We start from the raw sequence: 21,189 nt of genomic DNA, 5'->3' as shown, positions 1-21,189 counted from the left end.
CATCATTTTACACACACACACACACACACACACACACAGCTTTAACATTAACATTTAACTGGATTTACAGAAAACTACTGTTGTGCAGATTTCACATTGTTTTCATTCATTCACTCTTAGTTTTAATTTCTGGAATACAGTGCTGTTGCAAATCCATAACAGGAAATACCATTATGTATAGAGTAGTTTAAGATGATGGATTTAAAGTTGACCTTGATTTTCCTTGCCAGAAATAAAATCTACAAGTCTTTTTTCTTCAGTTTAATAAAGAATGCTATTTGAAACAGTTTGATTTAAAGAGCAGACCAGGTCATTCTTTTATCTTAAACGATGTCCCAGGCCTCGAAGGATGTGTGAAATAACATAATGTAGTGAGTAGAAACAGTAACAGTGCAGCTTTTTCAACCAGTATGGATGGGTTTTTTTTAAAGCAAAACAATAAAATAAACTGCTTTATTCTCAGTCATTTTGTCATACAGTCATGAAAAATATACATATTTAGCACTTAGTGATAATGTTAAATTGTTGTGCTCTTACAACTTAACACTCAAGAGTTAAGAATCACTGTCAGTAACAGTGTACATTAGTATATATCAATAAGTAAAATACACACGGCTTGAAAACAACCTAATTTAGCTTTGTTGCAAGGCTTGGGCAAACTACTAAAATCAATATGTACTAAAGAAAAAAAGAAAATCTTTGAACTGTCTTTTGTGACCACAAACAAAGAATCAATAAAACACTAATAACGATTGTACTGCAAATATATAAAGTCAGGATTGTAATGAAAAAGGCCAAATATACACATATGATACACATTTGAACAAGTTTACAATACAATTTACAATAAAACTATAATACGATGCAAAATGCATACAGTATATACAATAGACTTGCCTAAATACACTATTAACTGAATGATAACTTAGTTTACAAATTTACAACATAAATCAATAATTATTGCTTGAGAAGAAGCTAAAGTGATGTCCCAAAGAAAATAATCAAATGTAGTATTTTTGAAATCACCATTCCTGGTGAATTACAGGTTTCTCCTCACATCCAGTTTCTGTTTGCTGTGTACTTGAATCAGCACAACTTTGTCCATCTGACGTTTTCAGGTCAGGCTGTAAATGTTTCGCTTGGAGAACACGTCAGGAAAGAGTTGAAATTCATAGTTAAAATTCCATTCGTTCCAAAGGCAATGTCTGTTGTAGTATCTGTAAGAATAAGAAAAACATTAATTTTTCACTGTACAATAAGTACAACCTTTACAGATTAACCCACAATAGCACAACCGCATGTGCAAAAGTAAAATTAATGTATTTGTGCTTTAGTGTCTCACCGGTTATAAAAATAGGGTAGCGGGCAGATATATTCTGGACCTGCAAACGGACCAAACATGTGAGATAGTCCGGCTGATCTCTTGACATGAGGTCACACTCATGGTAAGGTAAGGCCTCCAATATTCCAACTTCTTGACACCAGTTTATGAAGTGCTTCTTCTCTTTTGCCTCTGCACTCAACCTGGATATGGGTGGAGAAACATAATGTTCAGATAGGCAAAATCTTAACAGAGAGGCTTTTATAAAGTGCACACTCAGCAACAGTCTTATTTAAATTATGGCAAATATACAATATATTTTAAAAAAACATGGTGGATGATGCCAGGAGGTCAGTTAGAGATGCAGTGGACTCATGAATGATAATCACCAATAGAAGTGTCAAATTAAGCATCTACTTCTCTTCATTTAAAGGAGCAGTAAGTTGTGGGCGTAACATAGTAACATTATACCCTTTTTCTCTACATTCACTGATTTGTCTTATTTCACTTGTATTAGTTCCCTCTGTATGCCCAAATTTGTTTTGCTATGTTTGTTTTGTTACCTGTTCTGTATTGTTTAGAACACCTGTTATCTGCCTTAGAGGGAAGTGAGAATGTTTTTTTTCCCCCAAAGTTGACCCTTACCTTGCATTTTCTTTCAGCCGACGGCTGTCTCTGTAGTGCAACATCCACTTCCACTTCCCTGTTCGGCTTAGGTCTTGCAAGATTTCTGCCATTTTTTTCATGTTGCCTTGAAAATTCATTCAAAGTTGGCATTGTGAGTTAAACAATTATAAGCTGCAAAACAATCAAGTAACAAAAAGTGGGTATTTAGTTAAAAGTGCACATACATAGGCTGAGGGACTCCAGCGCTGCTCTGTCGAACATTATAAAACCACCCCTCATAAAGAGCTCCTGGTGGGTGAGATTCACAACATCATCTGGTTCATCAATTCCAGCAAACTGCACACTTGGTGACTTCTTCAGCTCGAGCAAATGGGGGACCTGAGATCAGAGAACAGTCATTAATTTGTGATTATCTATTGCAAAAGTCCTGTCGTTTTTTCAAAGGCTGATCAATTACCTCACAAATGTGCTCTGCAATGTCTTCATTCTTGAGGATTATAAGTAGAGATGAAGAGCTATCATCACCAAGGAAGAAGTCAGATGGTTGTACAGCAGTATGGCCCTCTGCCTCTAACTGTGCCTTTAGAGAAATCAAGGAGAAATTACCCAAACTTTAAAAGCCATTTCCATTTAGCAGGTCTCACACTGCTTTGACATTAAAAAATAAGTCCCTTGTCTTGACTTGCTATCATATATGATACCCCTGAATTCAGCAGGACTTTAATATGATCTTCAAGTGATATGTTAACCTAACTATGGCTACTGCTTTTGTGTTTATGCACAAAAGAAGAAAGCAGGTGCATGCATTAGAGCATTTTGTTATCCTGTTTTGCAGTCCAAAATAATGTCAGTGTTTTTTTTTTAATTTACTGCCAAAAGTTCAACTTGACACGTTGATATCTATATGTGATTAACAGCAGATGCCTGGCAGGCTGAGCCCCGGCAGGGGAATAAGAGGCAAAGTAAGCAAACTTGCGCTACAGCTTACATATTATTGAATAGTAAGGATCAAACCAGCATCAAAACAGATATTAGTAATATTTGCAGGTACATTTACATGTTGTTTGATTTATTACAGCTGGCTGATGAAAATATTACAGTGGGAACATACTGATCATACAGATAGACAGCAGTGAAATTCATTGTTCTACATGGTGGATCACAGTTTAGCTCGTAACTAATCATGGATGTATGCACCCGCTACATTAATGAACGTGACTACGTAGTGGGCTGATATCAAAACAAAAAAATCACAGGAAATGCAAAAAATATTTTCAATTATATTTAAGTGATTTCATAGTATTTTAATTCAAATTTGTTTAGTATTTTGGTAGTATTAGTATTGTGTTTCTAGATTACTGAATTACATTTTTTCAAAAATATACTTTTTCCTCTGTGTACCACTAGTGGGAGCTTGAGTACAACCATAGTTTGAGAACCAGTGGTATAAATAATCAGTGCCTGAACTGGACCAAAAAGGTGTCAGTACCCTAATTCAACACAACCCTAACCCTCAAAGGTCACAAAGCTTCCATGAACACTTTTGTACACTAATATGTTTCACTGAAGAGCACTGGCTGTCATTAATAAGAGTTTAGTTTTTAATGGTCAGGCTCATCATTTGTAGATTTTTAGGATATAATTCTAATTGATTTTGGTCTCATCTGCCTTCTGAATGCTTGATAATTGATCACCTGACTGAAATTCAAAATTTAAGATCTGATACTCAAATGATAGACAGCAGTGCCACCTATGGATGTCCAAGATTTGGATTCATACGATACACTTAAACATCCAAGCTACCATTGACACTCAGCAGAAAGTAAATTTTTTGAAGGATTCCAAGTTGGATAATCTGGTACATTCACAATTTGAAAAACCCACACGTATTCTGCTAAACCCCGCCTGTGCAATTAAGAGTGCGTACCTAGACCCACCAGGAGGTGGCAATACACAATAAGAAGTAAGGGTACTCATGAACAAAAATCAGAAGTGCTGGTACTCAGTACTGGTGAGTACTGGCCCATTTTAGGAACTGTGAATAGTACATAGCTAATAAAAATATTTTATTGGAAGTTTCTTAAAAAACGTATCTTACCTTGGTTTCCTCAAAGAAGGCATCATCTGACGTCACCAATATGTAGAATCTGTACTTTGTTTTACAGGATTTCTTCACGACAGAATTCAGACTATTGCGAAAACTTTCATCCATCTCTCTCTTCATTTGACCACAGAAGTCAAAATGGTTGCTTTGTTCAGTCTTTGAGTACCTTCGATCCATTCTAAAGTGCTTAGGTCTAGATGGGACCTTTTTCACAGCACAAACATCATTCATCATTGCTGTGTACTGTCTGGCATATTCTGCAGTCAGACCAGAAACTCCAGCATTTTCCATTTGGTTGCCTGTTCCTTCGGATAAGTTTTGAGGATGCAAAGCATTTCCTTCATCTGCGGTATCTGCCAGATCTTTCCTGTCAGACATGTCTACCTTAATTTTCTGTCCTACAAGTGACGGTGCATCCAAGTGATCAACTGAATCTTCCTGCTCTTCTAGACTGGAAAAGTGCACAGTCACAGGACTAGAGCAAGACAAATTCAATTTGTCATGTTCATCCAGTTGGTGGACGGGTCCCCTCTTACTCCTTTTCAAAAGCTGCTCCATTTGTTGTGAGAAGATAAGGCACTCCTGTTCCATTGATGCCTGAGTGAGGTCATCTTGTAGGCACCTCTGAGAAAGCTGCTCCAGAAAAGAATAACATCTACCCTGGCCAGTGTTATAGACTGTACATGTGAGTGAGCTTTCAGGTCCCAGGAAGAGACTGTCGTCTATTGTGCTATCATCTTTGTAATCCACAACTGAAGTTGATGTGCCTGGGCAGTTATTCTGATCCATCTCAATGCTCTCTTTAGCCATTTGCCCAACTTTCCCATCAAAACTCTTTGTCAAGAAAATTTGGTTTTGAACAACAAGTTTAGAGGACGTTTTTGCATATTCAAAAGACTGCATGGGGAGAAATGATGAGGGAATGTCCCTTCCTTTGTATGAAGGATCTTGAACACCAAATTTAGATAGGTCTGAGTTAGACAGCTCACTGGCCTCTTGCTGGCTGTCATCAAGTCCTTCAGAATTTCCCTCAAGACTTTCTGTCTTTTTCTTCAAGAGCACGGGAGCTGGTGTGGTGTAGGGGACTACGGGGCTTTTAGTCGGTTTATCTTTAGAAAAAATTGACATGACAGAGTTTTCACTTTCTCTGTCTTTCGAGATGCAATCTCCTTGAACTTCATCGCTCTTAGATGGTTTCACAGCCATGACAGGACGCTGACTGTATGAACGTGGTTCATGACTTAAGTTGGTCTGTAAAGTTGTTTTATGCCTTTCTTGGTCAACATTTGGTTTGATGGCTTGCAAACAGTCAATAGAGGAAAAAGATCTTTGTGGATGACAAATGTCTTGCCCTACAGAGGTTTCTTCATCCAGTTTACGTTTGAGTCTAGATGATTCTGTTTGCAGTTCTTGTGAGGTACAGGCTGACACGACCACTGACTTTGTATTGCTTATTTTCTTGCCCTTAAAGTCAGCAAAGATGTGGCTCGGGGTTAGGCAAGTGGGGATATACTTGCTGCTGGTGTTAGGGATTTGATCAAGAGAGTGTCTCACATCACCAGTTTTAATCTGGCTGGCATTGTCAGTGTGGCTTGATTTGAACAGGAACTTGTCTATACTTTGTAGAACTCTTAGAGTTCTTAGTTCAAGATCAGGGTGAAGACCATAATGAAGGTTGGGATCACTGTTAACTGTAGACTTGTACTTTTGCTCGAGAGGCATCTTATCCTTCAAAAATGCTGAGCTTCTGCCAAGACATTTCTGAGTCATGTTTTTGCCAGTTTTACTACCACTAAAGACAGAACTACTACTATGGCCAGAACAAGCTACATACTGATATGGCTTCTCATCCATAGTTGGGGTAGGGCACCGGTCATCAGACTCACTTCCCGAGACCTCTGGCTGGTTGGTTTCACTTACATCAAGAAGTTTTAGTGATATTTTGCCATCAAACAGTTCTGAATTTTTACTGTACAGTTGAGATGTACTGCATATCTCTGTGGGTAGCACAGTTTCAGGGTAAGTAGTGTCACTGATAAATGGTATTCCTTTTTGGCCTTGAAATTCTTCAACCATGCATTCTGAGTGTGAGTCATGTGGTTGTACTGCATCTTCTCCACAAGTGTCTATTCCAATAAATGGAATTACAACCCGACTATGGATCTTTTCCAATCCTTTGTTTATTGTATCACTTTTGAGAGCCATTTCTTTAGGCAAAGCCACTTCAGCTTCATATTTTGTTACACCCTTACACTCAGGTAAATGAGACTCTTCCTCAACTGATTTAGCATCACGATCTTCATGATCAGCACTACATAGGCTAAAGTTTGCCATTACTTTGTTTGGGCTTCCTGTTTCAGCACTGTCATTTATCTGAGGAATAGACCCATCAGCAGAAGACCCATCTAATGAACAGGTTCTCTCATCAGACGTGGGTAATGCTGCCTTCTGATAATGTGCCTTATCTGCCAAAAAAATACCGTTTTCTGAATTTTCATCAGCTACAGTTTCATTATAAATTTCTGATTGAGTGTGAGGCGTTTTTTCGGAAATAGTATGTTCATCTGTCAATGCACTGCCATTTCCACACAGCTTTCTCAACTCTACATCATGGCAGGCGTGTTCTTCATTGTCTGCTTGAGGTGGTTGCTCATCCAATGGTTCTTGGTGATTACACTCTGTGATGCAATCCTTCTTTACTGAGTCTGGGCTATCACACATCATAGGTATTGGTTGATCATTCAAGTCTGCCAAACAAATACCATTTTCTGGATTTTCCTCAACTGCAGGCTTATTATGAACAGGCTCCATTTCTGATGGAGTGTTTTCTGAAATGGCATTTTCTTCTGTCAATGCACTGCCATTTGCACACTGTGTTCTCAACTGCAAATCATAGTAGGCATCTTCTTTGTTGTCTGTTTTAGGTGGTTGCTCATTCAATGGTGCTTGGCGATTACACTCTGTAATGTAGTCCTTCTTTACGGAATCTGGGCCATCACAAATCATAGGTAATGGTTGATCATTCAAATCTGCCAAACTAATTCCATTTTCTTGATTTTCCTCAACTGCAGGCTTATTATGAACAGGCTCTATTGCTGATGGAGCGTTTTCTGAAATGGTATTTTCTTCTGTCAATTCACTGCCATTTGCACACTGTGTTCTCAACTGCAAATCATGGGGGGAATCTTCTTTGTTGTCTGCTTGAGAAGGTTGCTTATCCAATGGTGCTTTGAGATTACACTCTGTGACGCAATCCTTTACAGAGTCTGGGCCATCACACATCATAGGTAATGGTTGATTGTTTAAATCTGCCAAACAAATACCATTTTCTGGATTTTCCTCACTTGCAGGCTTATTATGAATAGGCTCCATTCCTGTTGGAGCTTTTTCTGAAATTGCATTTTCTTCTGTCAATACACTGCCATCGGCACACTGTATTCTCAACTGCAAATCATAGCGGGCATCTTCTTTGTTGTCTTCTTTAGGTAGTTGTTTATCCAATGGTGCTTTGCGATTACACTCTGTGATGCAATCCTTTACTGTGTCTGGGCCATCACTCATCATTGGTAATTGGTGATCGTTCAAATCTGCCAAACAAATACCATTTTCTGGATTTTCCTCAACTGTAGGTTCATTATGAACAGGCTTCATTCCTGATGGAGCGTTTTCAGAAATGGCATTTTCTTCTGTCAATTCACTTCCATTTGCACACTGTGTTCTCAACTGTAAATCATGGGGGGTATCTTCTTTGTTGTCTGCTTGAGCAGGTTGCTTATCCAATGGTGCTTTGAGATTACACTCTGTGACGCAATCCTCCTTTGCTGAGTCTTGGCAATCACTCATAGGTAATGGCTGAATATTCAAATCTGCCAAACAAATACCATTTTCTGGATTTTCCTCAACTGCAGGTTCATTATGAATAGGCTCCATTCCTGGTGGAGCTTTTTCTGAAATGACATTTTCTTCTGTCAATGTACTGCCGTTTGCACACTGTGTTCTCAACTGCAAATCATGGGGGGCATCTTCTTTGTTGTCTACTTTAGAAGGATGCTCATCCAATGGTGCTTTGCGACTACACTCTGTGATGCAATCCTCTTTAACAGAGTCTGGGCCATCACTCATAGGTAATGGTTGATTATTCAAATCACTGTGAGCTTCTACATCTGAAATGCAACAATCTTTCCTATCAAGTCCATCTTCTCTTCCAAAGTGATCATCTTCTATCACTTTACCTTTATGTACTGTAAAGCAATCCACATCTTCATTAACATTTTCAGTCATGTCTGGTGAGACTGATTTAGGTTCCTCCCTAGATGACTGCATCTCATTCTCCAAAATATTTCCATTGCAGACCAAAACTGGTTCTTTGTTCGTTGACTCATCACCTATATGAATAATTTTTTGAGAAAGTTTCATAGTGCCTTCTCGGTATGGCTTCTCTTTCACTTCCCTGTTTTCCCCATCTTTAGATACAATTTCATCAGGCTCAGTTACATGAACCACATCACCTGCTTTTTTGTTGGAGTCTTTGTCCGTCACAGGTTTTAAAGAATCCCATCCCTGTTTTTGCACTAAAATCATCTCTTTAGCTTGTGAATTTTCAATGCCATCTTTCATATCAGTTTTCTCATTGTTGCATCCATCTAACACATGGCCAATTCCTGAAGCAGTCTGATGGTTTCCTGGCTGACCTGATACATTTTCCATATCTTCCTGAACAGAAATAAATACCCCACCACCTTTAAATGGTGGTACATAAGTGTGCTCCAGGCGGCCAACTTTTTGCAAAAGGGTACAAGTCCTCTTATTTGCAGTGGTGCTTCTGACATTATTCATCTCATTGATACTCTCAGTGGCATGTTCACTCTTTCTGTAGCACTGAAAAAAGAAAGATAAAACACAATATAAGAAATACATAATAAATTAAATTAAAACCTGTGACTTTTGTTTTTCTCTGGCAATTTATCTTTTGCCATGATTCTTCAAGGTTACTTTTGCTATTGATGCACCAACAATTCAATGAATGCTATAAATCACAATTAAAGGTAACTACAGATGTTTTATATTAAGTTCAATACTAACTAGAAATGTGTGTCAACATTAACAGGAGTATAAGTCCAAATAGTTGCTGCCTGACATGCAACTATTTGCCCTAATACAATAAATAGGATGTATGAAGGCATTTCCTCTCAGTCCCTGCAGCCATCATACAGTACATCAGCAGCAGTATGTGCAGTCCATCTGGTTGAAGTGCATTACACGTCAGTACAAATTATATGTAGTTGGGATCACATCTGTGCCCCTGGCTAGAAGCTGGACTCCTTTTCTGTAGTCATCCAGGGTACTCGCCTTGTGGGTGTGAGGATACTCCCAAGTACTAGTTGTATACTAACGTGTTTGGTGTTTCCCCTGGACAATAGAAGGGTAACATAAATGTGACTGCATGTTGCAAACTTAAGGTTCCCCATGTTTTTTTTGTGCCTATGTGCCAAATAGCATTTCAGATTCCTGGTATTAGATGGTGGTGAAAACTGGTAGATTGTCAGAAATGTCACTTCCAACTAACCCTATTTTCTTCAATACTTCTTAATAAGTAGTACCTTAATTTTGCCAATGATTTTATGCCTATTATTTCATCACAAGTTCACAAACCTTGTCCCTAAATTATCCTATATTCCAAAGACTATCAGAAAATCATGACAAAAACAGCGTAACAATAACATTAGACCCAAACCTGAAATGTGCTTGCGTTCTGTGGGTCCATGGATGACTTGAGTGAGTTCAATGTGTCACCAGCTTCTTTCTGTTCAGACACAAAAGTCTTTTTTTTGTTGACTTGTGGATCTGAAGTGACGATCTCTGCATTGGAGTTTCTCAGTGACAAGTCCAAAATCACAGATCCTTGGTCCAAGACAGAGTATTTTTTTTTGCTGAGGTCCAGAGCTTTTGAAATCAAAGTGTCTGTAGTATCTGTCACATTCTGGAAAGGAGCAAATGGATCAGCTTTGAACTCAGTCTGAGCTGGGGCTGACATCATTCCATGTGACTTTTCCAAAGAATCACTTTCTTCTGAAGAGTTTGAGTCAACATGAAAGAACCTGGCTGTTGACCGGCTGTAGAAAAGACCTATCCACATGTGGACAATGAGCCGCACCTCTTCATTGGTATCTTGAACGGTGTAATCCCATGGGCTATAGAAGGGGTAAAGTAAAACGTGAGCTCTTTCAGTTAAATATTTAATGTTCATATTATCTGAACTAAAAGTCAACTTACTGCATATTGCCCACCACTAGATACAAACAAGTACAGCACTGACATTATGTGAAAAGATACATTTTTACTTTTATGTTGAGGTTCCTTGTATAAATACGTAACACAATGTACATACCCATGTAAGGCTCGGATGATAGCTTTATCCTTTGAGTCACAAGTAAACTTGCTGTCTAGATTGAAGTCATAGTTTTCTTTCCATTGCCTTGTGACTTGGATAGATCCATCCTTGTTAACAAAGGTACGTGAGTGCCTGAATTTTCTTAGGCGCACCATGTGTTTTTTGAGCCTGTTGTGTTCACTTCCGTCTTCCTGATCGACACAGGGATGTAGTGTTTTAATTCCATCTCCATACATTGTCTGGTGATGGTGCAGCAGCCTGGTAGAACCACTTAAAGGGGATACCTGGAAGGGTGTACCTGACAAACCCAACAGTAGAGAGGAAGACGGGGGCAATGAGTAAGCATGTTCTTTAGATACCAAACCAACCAATTCACTGCCTCCCACAAGATGGCTTGGTGAAGGAGACTCATGAGGCTGAATGGGTCTAGCAGCAGGCTGTCTAAGCAGAGCATGAAGAACTGACTCTTTTTCAGCACTGGTAAGCGTAAGGTCACACTTCTTCAAACTTGTCTCAGGTTCTCTCTCAAGTGCTGGCTCTGGTTGTGGTGGAACCTGGTCATTACTGGCACTGAGTGCCAAGTCAGCAAGTAAGTTCAAAGCATCTGTAGATGAGCAAGCACTGCTACTTTTTTCCTTAACAGTCTTCCTGACAGAATTATCCCTAGTACACTCTTTGTATTTGAGTTTTTCACTGGCAAAACAAGCTGGGGTTTGAAAATGCAACCACCCTGTGAAGACAAAACAGAGGAGAAAAAAGAGAAACTGCATGAAAATAGAAAGTTGCACATTGAAAGCATTTGAAATGTACCAATGTATTGCTATTAGGAACTTGTCACCAACATAGAAACTATGTGTTTCAAAAGGATTGGTTTATTAATAATTCCAATAATTTCAAGTTTTGTTCAGATGCATAGGACTGGCAAAAACGCAAGCAAGAGAAGAGCAAAAGCAAACTAAGAACTTGCAAATACTTAGCAAAGTGCAGTGATAGCATGCTGAGGGCAGTTGCAGAAGTGACAGAGCCAAGAAAAGGGTTAGTCGGTTTCAATGCCATCCACAATACAATCATGCACAATAGTGAAGAGATTATATAAAATTTATACAAAAAACAAGCATTCCAAATCTCAGATTTTTTAAATATGACTTACATTTCTTTCGAACATGTTCTGCAGATACGCCTTGATGCTTTTTGAGTGTTTTAATCCTACTCCTTCTTGGGAAAATTGATAGAGGCCTTTGTATGATTTGAGGTTGTTTATCTAAAATGGTTTGTTCTTGTGTCTCTGATGAGTCTTTCCTTTGTTGAGTATCCTGGCCCTGAGATTTCTGAATCGTATCTGCTGTCTCCCTAGGAGTCAGGCCTAGAGCAAATGCAAAAAGAGGGTCAACTGAAACAGTCTTTGAAACTTCCTGGACGCTGGGGTTAATTGCTTCATTACTCTTCAGCGTCCCAGAGTCTGAGTCAACTTTGCCCTTCTTGAGACAAGGCTGAGTGTCTTGGGCAGTATCTGCAGTTGTTTCCTCTGACACAATGATACTTGTTTTTCTCTTTCCCCTGAGAAGAACTGATTTTAGTTTACTCAACAGAAATTCACCCTTTGCTGCACACTTTCCAGAGGAAGGGGTATCAGTGTGTTTTTCTTGAACTGTTTTGAAAGGAGTGTTTATGCCATCATTCTTTGAATAATGCTCACTACTCTCCGAATTCAAAGTTAACGAACCACTACCATCTTCCGACTGTCTCAAAATGCTGTGTTCAGGACTAACGTTACTGACATCAACGTTTTGAGGATGGTTCCCTTCACCCTTGGATGTTGTGGCCTCTGTTTTGTCCACTGCTGTCTCCAGAGCAGTGCTAGACTCTTTCTCCGCTTTGACTCGGTCCTCAGCATTCACAGGGTCATCAACCAACATTTTTTCAGGGCACTGTTTATCTTTTGTAGATTGACTCTTATCTTTCAAAGTTTTAATCTGATCACCAATATCTACATATCCATGAGGTACCAAGATTCTTCCACATGTGCTGATAACTGGCTTTAAGTCCCAGCGCTCAGTTTTCTTTCTCAGAGGACAAGGATCAAGTTCCATTACAATAGTGCTTTTAAAGCTCTGCTGTCCGGGGTCTGATTTTTTCTTCTCTGCTACTGCTGCAATAATAGCAGATTTCACTTTTTTATTTTTTGCTGACAGTTTTCCAAATATGCGCTTTCGCCTTCGCACTTTCCTCCAGTCAATATTTGAAGGATTACTCAACTGTGGGTGGCCTGATGATACCTTGGCCTGGTCTTCCTTCTGACTCTTCAAGTTGTCATCTTCTACTTGCATATTAACTGTTATTAGCCTTGTTGTTAAACTGGGAGTCTCATCGCAAGCTTTAGATACATGGTTCTGACCTTTGGAATGTTCCTTGTGTAGTTTCCTACCATTTGTTTTGGTGAGATTGGTGACCTCAGAACAATCAAAAACCTCTTTGGTTTTAACAGTCTCATCAGCAGACTCAGTACTGATCACACTCTTAGCAGTGAGAGTTCGCTCTGCTGAAGTGATGCTGACAATTAGCTCTGCAGGGAGGTCATCTGATGTAGAGGGAGTCAGGGAATTTTTTGTCCCCATATCATCAGCTTTGATCAGCACTGGCAGGTCAGACTTTCCAGTGTCTTTGGTGGCATTGCCAGCTTGCAGATCATCTGGTACAGCATTTTGAGAAACAGCTGTTAAGTCCACTTGTGCTTCAGCACTTGTTATAGAACTGTCCACAGATGTCTCAACATTTACACCATATTTCTGGTCTGTCAACTGGTCTTCTGAACCCATGCTAACATGATTGGCTGGCACCTCCTCAGGAGATGACAGACAAAAGTAGACATCATCATCAAGGTCTTCTATTCGCTCCTGCTGTCCAGCTGCCAGGATTTCTGAAGCCTTGGACACTGGCAGTTGAAAAGAGTCTGGTTTGCTCAGGTATGACCTAAAGCTCTGCCATGCCCTGTTATTCCACTCTGGAGATGAGTAAAGGTGCTTGTGGGCATCTGGTACATCATACTGGTCTGGAAAGATGCTGATGTCCCTAGAGGGACTTAATGCCAACCCAGGATTTATCAGTGCTGCGTAACTCTGCATATGCTGTGCAAATGCCTCACACAGTTCTTCACTTGGGTCAATGGGTGTTTTCTCAACTTCGCCCTCTGCATAACTTAGTACTGGCAAAACCCGCAGGATTTCCGATGACAAGGCAGGCTTTCTCTGTCCACCTTTTGTGCCTGTGATAAATCGAGAAATAGTATTTGTTTAATACTCTGCTTTGTATTCATAAAATGTCATTAACGCTAAACAAGCACAAACTATTAGTGCCCCTGAGCAGAGCCAATGTCATTTTATTTAAGTAATGGGAGAAACGTGTCAAATGAAAATAATGTAATCACCTCTATATATAACTCGTGATTCTGGAAACACAAACATGCCTTGCAGGACCTCAGCTGCACTGGACCCAGAATCTGGAAAAATCACAAAGATATATGGCTCATATGAAGCTGAATTACAGTTTTTAACAAAGATTTTGTTGACTGACAACATAGTTTTCTTATCTTACCATCATATGTGAGGAAATGGGAGGAGTGCAATAGGATAAGAAAACCACCATCATTCAGCGGAACAATGAGAGCCTGTACACAAATTAGCAAGTTTGTCAGGTATGGATTTCGGACATTGGACAGCAAGTTCAACAACACATTACAATTTTTAGTAGTTTCCCCTACATGCACAGCTGCTGCAGATTTTTTGTATCAGTAGGCTGCACATGATTTTCACACAATATCACCCTATGGTTGGCTAGCTCCCTCTCCTCATTTTTCAAAGGTCCTTAAAAGTTCCAGTGTGTAGGATTTAGTGGCATCTTGCAGTGTAATTGCAGATTGCAACTCCCTCGCTTCACCTTCCCCTTCCAAGCTCAAAGGAATCAGTGAAGTTGCTCACATGCTTATGGACATTTGGCACACACAACAGCACCACTGCTGAAAAACATTCTAGGGGAAACACTATTATCGTGCATTGTAAAGAGATATACAAAGGAAGAAATGTTGTAATGCATAGGAAATTTCCAATGCTGAAACTATTAGCTGATCAATTGACCAAATGTTTCTGACTGACAATGAATAAACCACCACTTTGGGCTCTGATTAATTGTGATGGGTGTGGTCATTTTTGACATTTAAAAGAAGTAAATGACAAAGCCCTTGAAAAGTTGATAATAACCCAAAACTCACAACATCTTTCTCCTTGATCTCCCACAGAAGCAGAGAGAGTGAGCTGGTTTCTTCCGCCTCAGAAGAAACCATCTCATACAGACTGCAGTGTAAACCATCCAGAAAGACTGAAAGACAGAAAAAAAAGCCCAATTCATCAATGATAGGTTCAATAAATCCAGGAATTGTGATTAAATGTAACTCCTGCATAATAAAGCAGTTTTTTGTAACATTTTCTAACAGCACACCTTCACCAGAGAGGCAGGTTTCAAAGACCGTCCTGGGCAACAGCTGTCTCAGATCTAACATGGAAATGGCTCTGTCAACTTTAACCACTGGTGGCCTTAAATGTTAAAATAAGACAAAGCACAGAAAATAGGTTATATAATCAAAATTAACAGTCATTTTAGAATATAGTATATATTTCATTGTATACATTTAACTTACAATTCTGCAGGGATCAAAGCCCCTGCAGTAGACCTCAGTCCAACATCATAGCTATGCGTGCCTATTTGAAGTTGACCACTCCACGGAAAGTAATGACAAACTGGGAAAAAAGTAATACAATAAAACAATTATTCTTAAAAATGAGGGGCATATTCATAACAGTAAATTTTCAGTACATTAAATATGATTCTTGCTAATAAATCATTTAAATATAGGTCAATGACTCCTTTATTAGTATAATGCCGTGTATTTGTCTCGTACTATTAATTACATGTTACTTACCTAGTTTTTTCTCCTCACTAAAAAGAGAAATCAGGGAACATTACGTGTTATTCAATATGACTTTAATATTTTCATTTTAAAATAGTTTTATTTCAAATACATCATATACCAATCAGGGCAGGGCCTGGGTGGCAGTAGTGATGACACCATACCTTTTCTCCTGTGGTGCTACAAATGTTGCTTTGGTATCCGTGTATGAAAATGGCACAATGGCAAAAGGACAGGCACCACTGGGAGATAGAGCAGTCTCATTGCTTCCATCATCTGGCAGCTCATACATGTAATACTGCAGGATCAAAACAATAGGCATTTGCCATTTTTTTCTTTCTTAACATGTATTCAAGCATTGACAGTATTCTGCTCAAAAGGATGCATCTACACAGAGACAGATAAAAGACACAGACCCACCACAAAATCTGGGCATTACAACAAGTGATATGTGTAACCTTTCAGTGAAATCAGTATAGCGTGCTATGTGTTAATAGTGTAACTTACTTGCACCTACATTTTCTGTGCATTGGTAGCTCTATATATAAGTGGGGTAGAGAGTGGGAAAACTGTGCTGTAACATGCCTCTTCTTACCTGGGTTCTCTCAAAGGCAAGAAAGGAGCTGGTTTTAGAGGATACTGAAGGCAACTGTTCTGACACATGACAGTCAAACCCCTCAGTGGGCGCAGTGAAATTCTGTGTGTAGTTCTCTAAAACCCTTTTAACTCTTCCCTGTTGGCAACAACAAAGGACAAATGATTTTGTTTACAGATGATTTTCTTTGAATGAACACACAATGATCCAGACAAATATTTCTCTACTTTTGTCAGTACCTTTGTCAGCCTGATGATGGCAATGTATCCAGATTTTCCATGATACCAGCGATTTTGATCCAAACAGTCGGAGTACATGGATATGTAAACACCTGAGTAAACACAGAAAAGTTCACTTTGTGCGTGGTCAGTTCAAAATAAATACAGGGAGGGTCATTTATTAAGACTTGACGTCATCATAAAAAACCTACAATGTTTACCTCATAACTTTGATACGTCTTTTGAAAGACAACTGACACACCTAAAGCAGCAAGGCCACACCTTAACAGATGAATGTGTCAAGGACACACCACACGTTTAATGACTATCTGAATGACCTCACCCACTGCAGCTAAACGTGTACTTGAAACACCAACAAGCAATAAAAAAAACAAAAAAAAAACAGCAAGATCCGCAAAGCTGTAGATCATAAAAAAAGCACTGAAATATGATGAGCATAGGACAATGAGTTACATTCAGGTAAGCTCTCTCAGGCATTGAAAACAAAAAGTTGGGAATCTGAATGTAGGAGGCCAAACAAAGAGCCAATAACTGGTTTGGCAGGTTTGGTGTGTCTTTTATACTCCCTCACGAGCAGTGTTCTCTCAAAGTAATATATACGTATATGTATATGTATGCATGTATAAAATACAGTATAGCTTTTAAGAACGTCTATGTAAGCCATAAAGAACTGCCATCGTAGTAGTGGTTATAATAAATGTTTCTGTTATGAGAAGGCATTTCTGGAAATCTGTTACAGAGCCTCTGCAATTGCACAAGAACGGAAACAGATCAAAACAAGCACAGATGTGAAGACAGACACAGGTTATTCCCCCTGCAACAGTGCTACATTCAATTACATGTGACAGTGGAGCTCTTGTTTTCATGTGCTACCTCAGTGTTTCATACTACTGTTCTAAAGAAACAGATAAATGAGAAACACTGAGCATTACAGTGGACAGTGAAACAGCCAATAAGTGCTGGACTTATTGTCTAAATCATTTTACTTACAGTTTCTGTTTCACAACAGACATTCTTCCACTTTCATTTGTTAGATTGATATATTCAGCCTGCTTTCACTTTCAAAAGGCAGGGAAGCACCAGACACTCAGTCGCACTATTCCTTCACTTAATCTGCACTACATATATTTTGGACAGACTGGCTGCATGGACAGTGTTTCCCGGATATGACCATCAAGGTAATAACTTGGAACAAAATACTTTGAATTAATGAGAAAAGGCTTTATGTAATTCTTTGCTAATTTTGTTTTAAATCAAGTAACCAGTAAGTAAATCTAAGTCATATGTTACAGCAACAAAAATCTTAACTGGGTGTTTTTTTGCACAGAAATATGACCTCTTGTTTGTTCATGGCAGAACTACTAAAATGTCACCGTGATCTAACTACTGGTTGGCATAGTAGCAGTATGGGGGAAGGGGGGGGTTAATCATAAATCATCATAATTTACCTTTCGAGGGATCTCCCAGAGTTGTGCACGTGCTGTTTCCAGCCAGCACACCGGTTTCTCCAAGTGCATTAGCCTTTAAACACATATCAAATATCGATATCAGCAAAATCTTAAGATTTGTTCGAACATGTATTTTATTAGGTGTGCCTGTGTTTTAAGCCTTCACCTTGTTGACATCATCAAACAGCAAAAACCCATACGATTCCTTCAGATCCTCCTCTGAATATCCTTCTTCTCTTCTTTTGGCTCGGAAAGCATCATACTGACGTACAAAATGAAAAAGAAGAAATCGGTCTGAAAGCTGTAAAATGTCATTTTGATTTCAGGTTTTGAGGTTCCTCTCACGACATTAAAGGGCAGTTCCTACTTACAGGCTTTATTCTCTGCCCAGGTATTAATATTAAAGATATAAAAATAAATCTGTGCGTATTCACTGCTAAAGATTAAAAATATAACAGCATTCAAAAGAAAGGGAGCACAAAATATTTCTAATGATATCATCCTATGTGCTGTTATTGATTAAATGTGAACTAACTTGAGTTTAACCATTAAAATGTGGCCTTAATGACATCTAAATGGTGGGCCCAAATATGATTTAGACTGACCTTTTTTTCCAGCGCCGGGTTCTTTATTAGGACAGCGGATTTATATCTGAAGGACTGCTTGGACTCCTCGTACAAATACGCACTTTTCAGTGGAGCCAACACATTGTTTTTAAAGTCCTCAGAACTGGCTGACACTTGTGCTAAAACACCTAAAAAGTGGACAAAAACACAAACATGAGCACAACACAGCAGAAAATCTGGCGAAATCACATTACAAACTGCGTCTTTAGAAAAAAAAAGTTTTCCGAGTTATTCCCCCTCTGTACTGAGAGACGACACCTAATCCACGCGTCCTTTCCAGTCCAACCACACAAGCAGCAGCTCGGTTCAGACCACTACAGTCTTAATACTTGAACTATGGTGGGCGATAAAGCCACGCTTTCTGGTTTAAATCTTAAAAGCGAAAGTTACATGAGACAAGCAGGATGTGTTGGTGGTGGTGGGGGAGAAAGAGAGATAATCACCTTTACTCGAGACACCACCATTTGCACTTTCCATTGCTGGACTCTTACGAAATCTGTCGTTCTCCTTTTGCCCTTCGTTGAAAACAGCCGTCTCTGGTTTTAAACATCACAACTGAATTATAAAGTCTCATGTATCCCGTGTCCGACGAGCATTTACAAGTAACTTGAGCTTTCGCCGCAGTTTCAACAGACATATTCATGCGACAACCAGGAAGTTAAAAAATAACTGGCTGGTAGCAAACGCGTAGGAAACAAACCCCCCCTCAAAAAAAACATCCACCGGGATCCACTTTTATCGTTTCAAGGGTGATACATTCGTTTAATTATGATATGTAGTCAGTCCTCCACGCCGCGTTGACCCACGCATGTACAGTCCGGTGTGAAAAAGAAACAGAAACCTATCGAGGGGAAAGCATCCATTTTGAAAGTCTACACCAAACTGTGGCGGTGGTGAGGCAGTCGAGCTCAGAGGCTTGTTTGCGCCTGCGGTTCACTTCTATTTCCTGCTTCCAGTGAAATATTAATGATTGCTAACTGTAAGCAACCGGGCAAAATAAAATAAAATAAAAATAAAACCAACGCTGTGTTTTATAAACCCTTCTTGTTGTCCACGATGCAGCCTCTCGGAGGGGTGTATAATGTGGATTGATACTATTCAGAGGAGTAGTGGTGTAGTTTGAGTGTAACTGGAGGCTTGTGAGGGGAAGGGAAGTTAGGAGCAGTGCTACCACATATTTACTATATTATACCCACATGAATGAACTGAAGAACTTTTATTGTCACAGTGAGGCAGCAACAAAACCTAAGGTTAAAGCTTAAAGATTCAGTTGTTGCTGGTAATGTGTTTTAAGGTAGTTATTAGTAATCATACAAAGTGATTATTAACCTGGTGTGAGGTTAATGATCCTTTAAATCTTAATTAAATATAATATATATAATAATAATAGTCATTTTTTTGTTGCCTTTATAATTAATTTATTTAATCTACATAGGCAGTGGGTTGCCACCATGTTGAGCAGCCATGTTTCTACAGTAGCCCAGAAGGGACAAACCCATCAGTGGCTGTAGACAGGGCCTTTTCGTGAGATTCAAAGTTTCTCTTACATGTTTTCATTCCCCAGATACTGTCAGATACAGATGCGAGTGGCGTTCAGTTAGTTGTAATCTACAGGGTTACCACTAGATGTCACTAAATCCTACACACCGGTTCTTTAAACAATTGTTTATGTTGACTTGACACTTATATTTGTGAGTGATATGAAATGTTTATTGTGGCTGAGTCGTGTGTCTTACTTACTGAGAAACATGGGCTGGTGTTTTGTGAGGTTTTACTTCATTTGACAGTTTATGGCATTGAAAATAGAAATATTGAATATAAGTTGTGGTTTATCAAACTTTAGATTTTTTATTTAACATATAATCATTTTAAGTATTAATGCATGACTGATATTTTTTGTAATGATCACGCACACCCCTCGCAGTACTCCAAAGTACCCCTAGGGGTAAGCAAACCCCCACTTGAGAAACATTGCTACATATTCAGGATTTCCGATTGAAAGTAGTTTCAAAGTTAAATTAGTTTTTTTTTATTATCAAGAATTAGATTTAAATCCAGTAAGCCTCATGTTACGAATGACACACCCACTAAAAATGGTTCTTTTGATCAACCACTCTGCGCAGGAATACTCTTCAAGTTTTAGCTGTTGTCTTTACTTGTCGCTAAAGTAATCACTAACTTTTAGCTCAGTTAGCAGTGCAGTTAGCTAGCTGACTCTGCCCAGACCAGGAGCCCGGTGCAACAGCGGCGTGTTGGTGTAACACTGCTAGCACAAGAGCTTCTGACTACCGAGAGGACGAGTTTTGTCTGTTTATCACCTCGGTATTGGTATTGTATTCCCTGTCCTGTTCCCTGGCCTCTGTCTTCCATTGCCCTCTTGCCCTGGGTTCTGGTGCCCGTTCAGGTGCCGCCCCCACAAGCATTAAATCCTAAGACAAAAGTCTTTTCCCTCTTGGCATTTCAATGGTGTGCTGTGACGTAACTTCTCCCACCTCCTTCCTACTCCCGCTACCCACTGGCGATTGCCTATTGGTCTATAGGCGAGTAAACACCATTGGACAGTATGAATATAGACGAGTGAAAGAAGGCTGTAAGACGCTGGCTCACCGTTGGGGGTGCGCCTGAACGTGGGAGACGTGACCCACACCATCATAGCGACGTTTCATAGCAGAAACAAGCATATATAATGAGGATCTATATCTGTCTGTCACTAACAGAGACTCCAGTCTGTAAATCCATACACTTCACTATAGGGGAGTGTAGAGTAACATTAGGCCTCATGAGCCCACTGCTCTCAGCTGTTTTTCCGAGAAGGGGCCCTCAGCTGTGGGAACAGACCACGTGTTCCTGCCTCCCTCTGGTTCTCCAGCAGAGTATC

At 39.4% G+C, this 21,189-nt stretch overlaps 1 protein-coding gene across 2 annotated transcripts; it reads right to left on the bottom strand.

Annotated features, from left to right (window-relative positions):
• Positions 1-439: 439 nt before the first annotated feature.
• On the bottom strand, positions 440-19,309 carry tasor2 (transcription activation suppressor family member 2). 2 transcript variants are annotated; one of them, XM_035665214.1, is made up of 22 exons: positions 18,755-19,309; positions 18,291-18,439; positions 17,852-17,947; positions 17,686-17,758; positions 16,238-16,329; positions 15,999-16,136; positions 15,568-15,701; positions 15,416-15,432; positions 15,134-15,233; positions 14,935-15,029; positions 14,708-14,814; positions 14,035-14,107; positions 13,868-13,939; positions 11,594-13,705; positions 10,441-11,173; positions 9,787-10,243; positions 4,047-8,930; positions 2,406-2,528; positions 2,173-2,326; positions 1,967-2,072; positions 1,343-1,524; positions 440-1,217 (listed from the first exon to the last, which is right to left on the bottom strand). In XM_035665214.1, the coding sequence occupies exons 1-22, from the start codon at positions 18,786-18,788 to the stop codon at positions 1,120-1,122; spliced, it is 10,029 nt and encodes a 3,342-aa protein (XP_035521107.1). In that variant the 5' UTR covers positions 18,789-19,309; the 3' UTR covers positions 440-1,119. The 2 variants fall into 2 exon arrangements, with proteins under 2 accessions (XP_035521107.1, XP_035521108.1); XM_035665215.1 differs by having other exon boundaries at positions 10,441-10,741; positions 18,755-19,308.
• Positions 19,310-21,189: the final 1,880 nt, after the last annotated feature.

This window comes from Morone saxatilis, unplaced genomic scaffold (genome assembly GCF_004916995.1).
Source record: "Morone saxatilis isolate NCDOM2014 unplaced genomic scaffold, NCSU_SB_2.0 Contig2, whole genome shotgun sequence".
NCBI classification, from domain to species: domain Eukaryota; kingdom Metazoa; phylum Chordata; class Actinopteri; family Moronidae; genus Morone; species Morone saxatilis.
The sequence above is the reverse complement of the archived record's forward strand: the minus strand, read 5'-3'. Positions and strand labels throughout refer to the sequence as shown.

What these genes read in the sequence shown, in the direction of transcription:
- tasor2 (XM_035665214.1), bottom strand. Translation starts at nt 18,788, where the DNA reads ATGGAAAGTGCAAATGGTGGTGTCTCGAGTAAAG. An exon ending in ACCCGGCGCTGGAAAAAAAG is followed by an intron (nt 17,948 to 18,290) that starts GTCAGTCTAAAT and finishes TTTGTACGTCAG; the next exon opens with TATGATGCTTTCCGAGCCAA. An exon ending in CCATTTCCTCACATATGATG is followed by an intron (nt 13,940 to 14,034) that starts GTAAGATAAGAA and finishes TGATTTTTCCAG; the next exon opens with ATTCTGGGTCCAGTGCAGCT.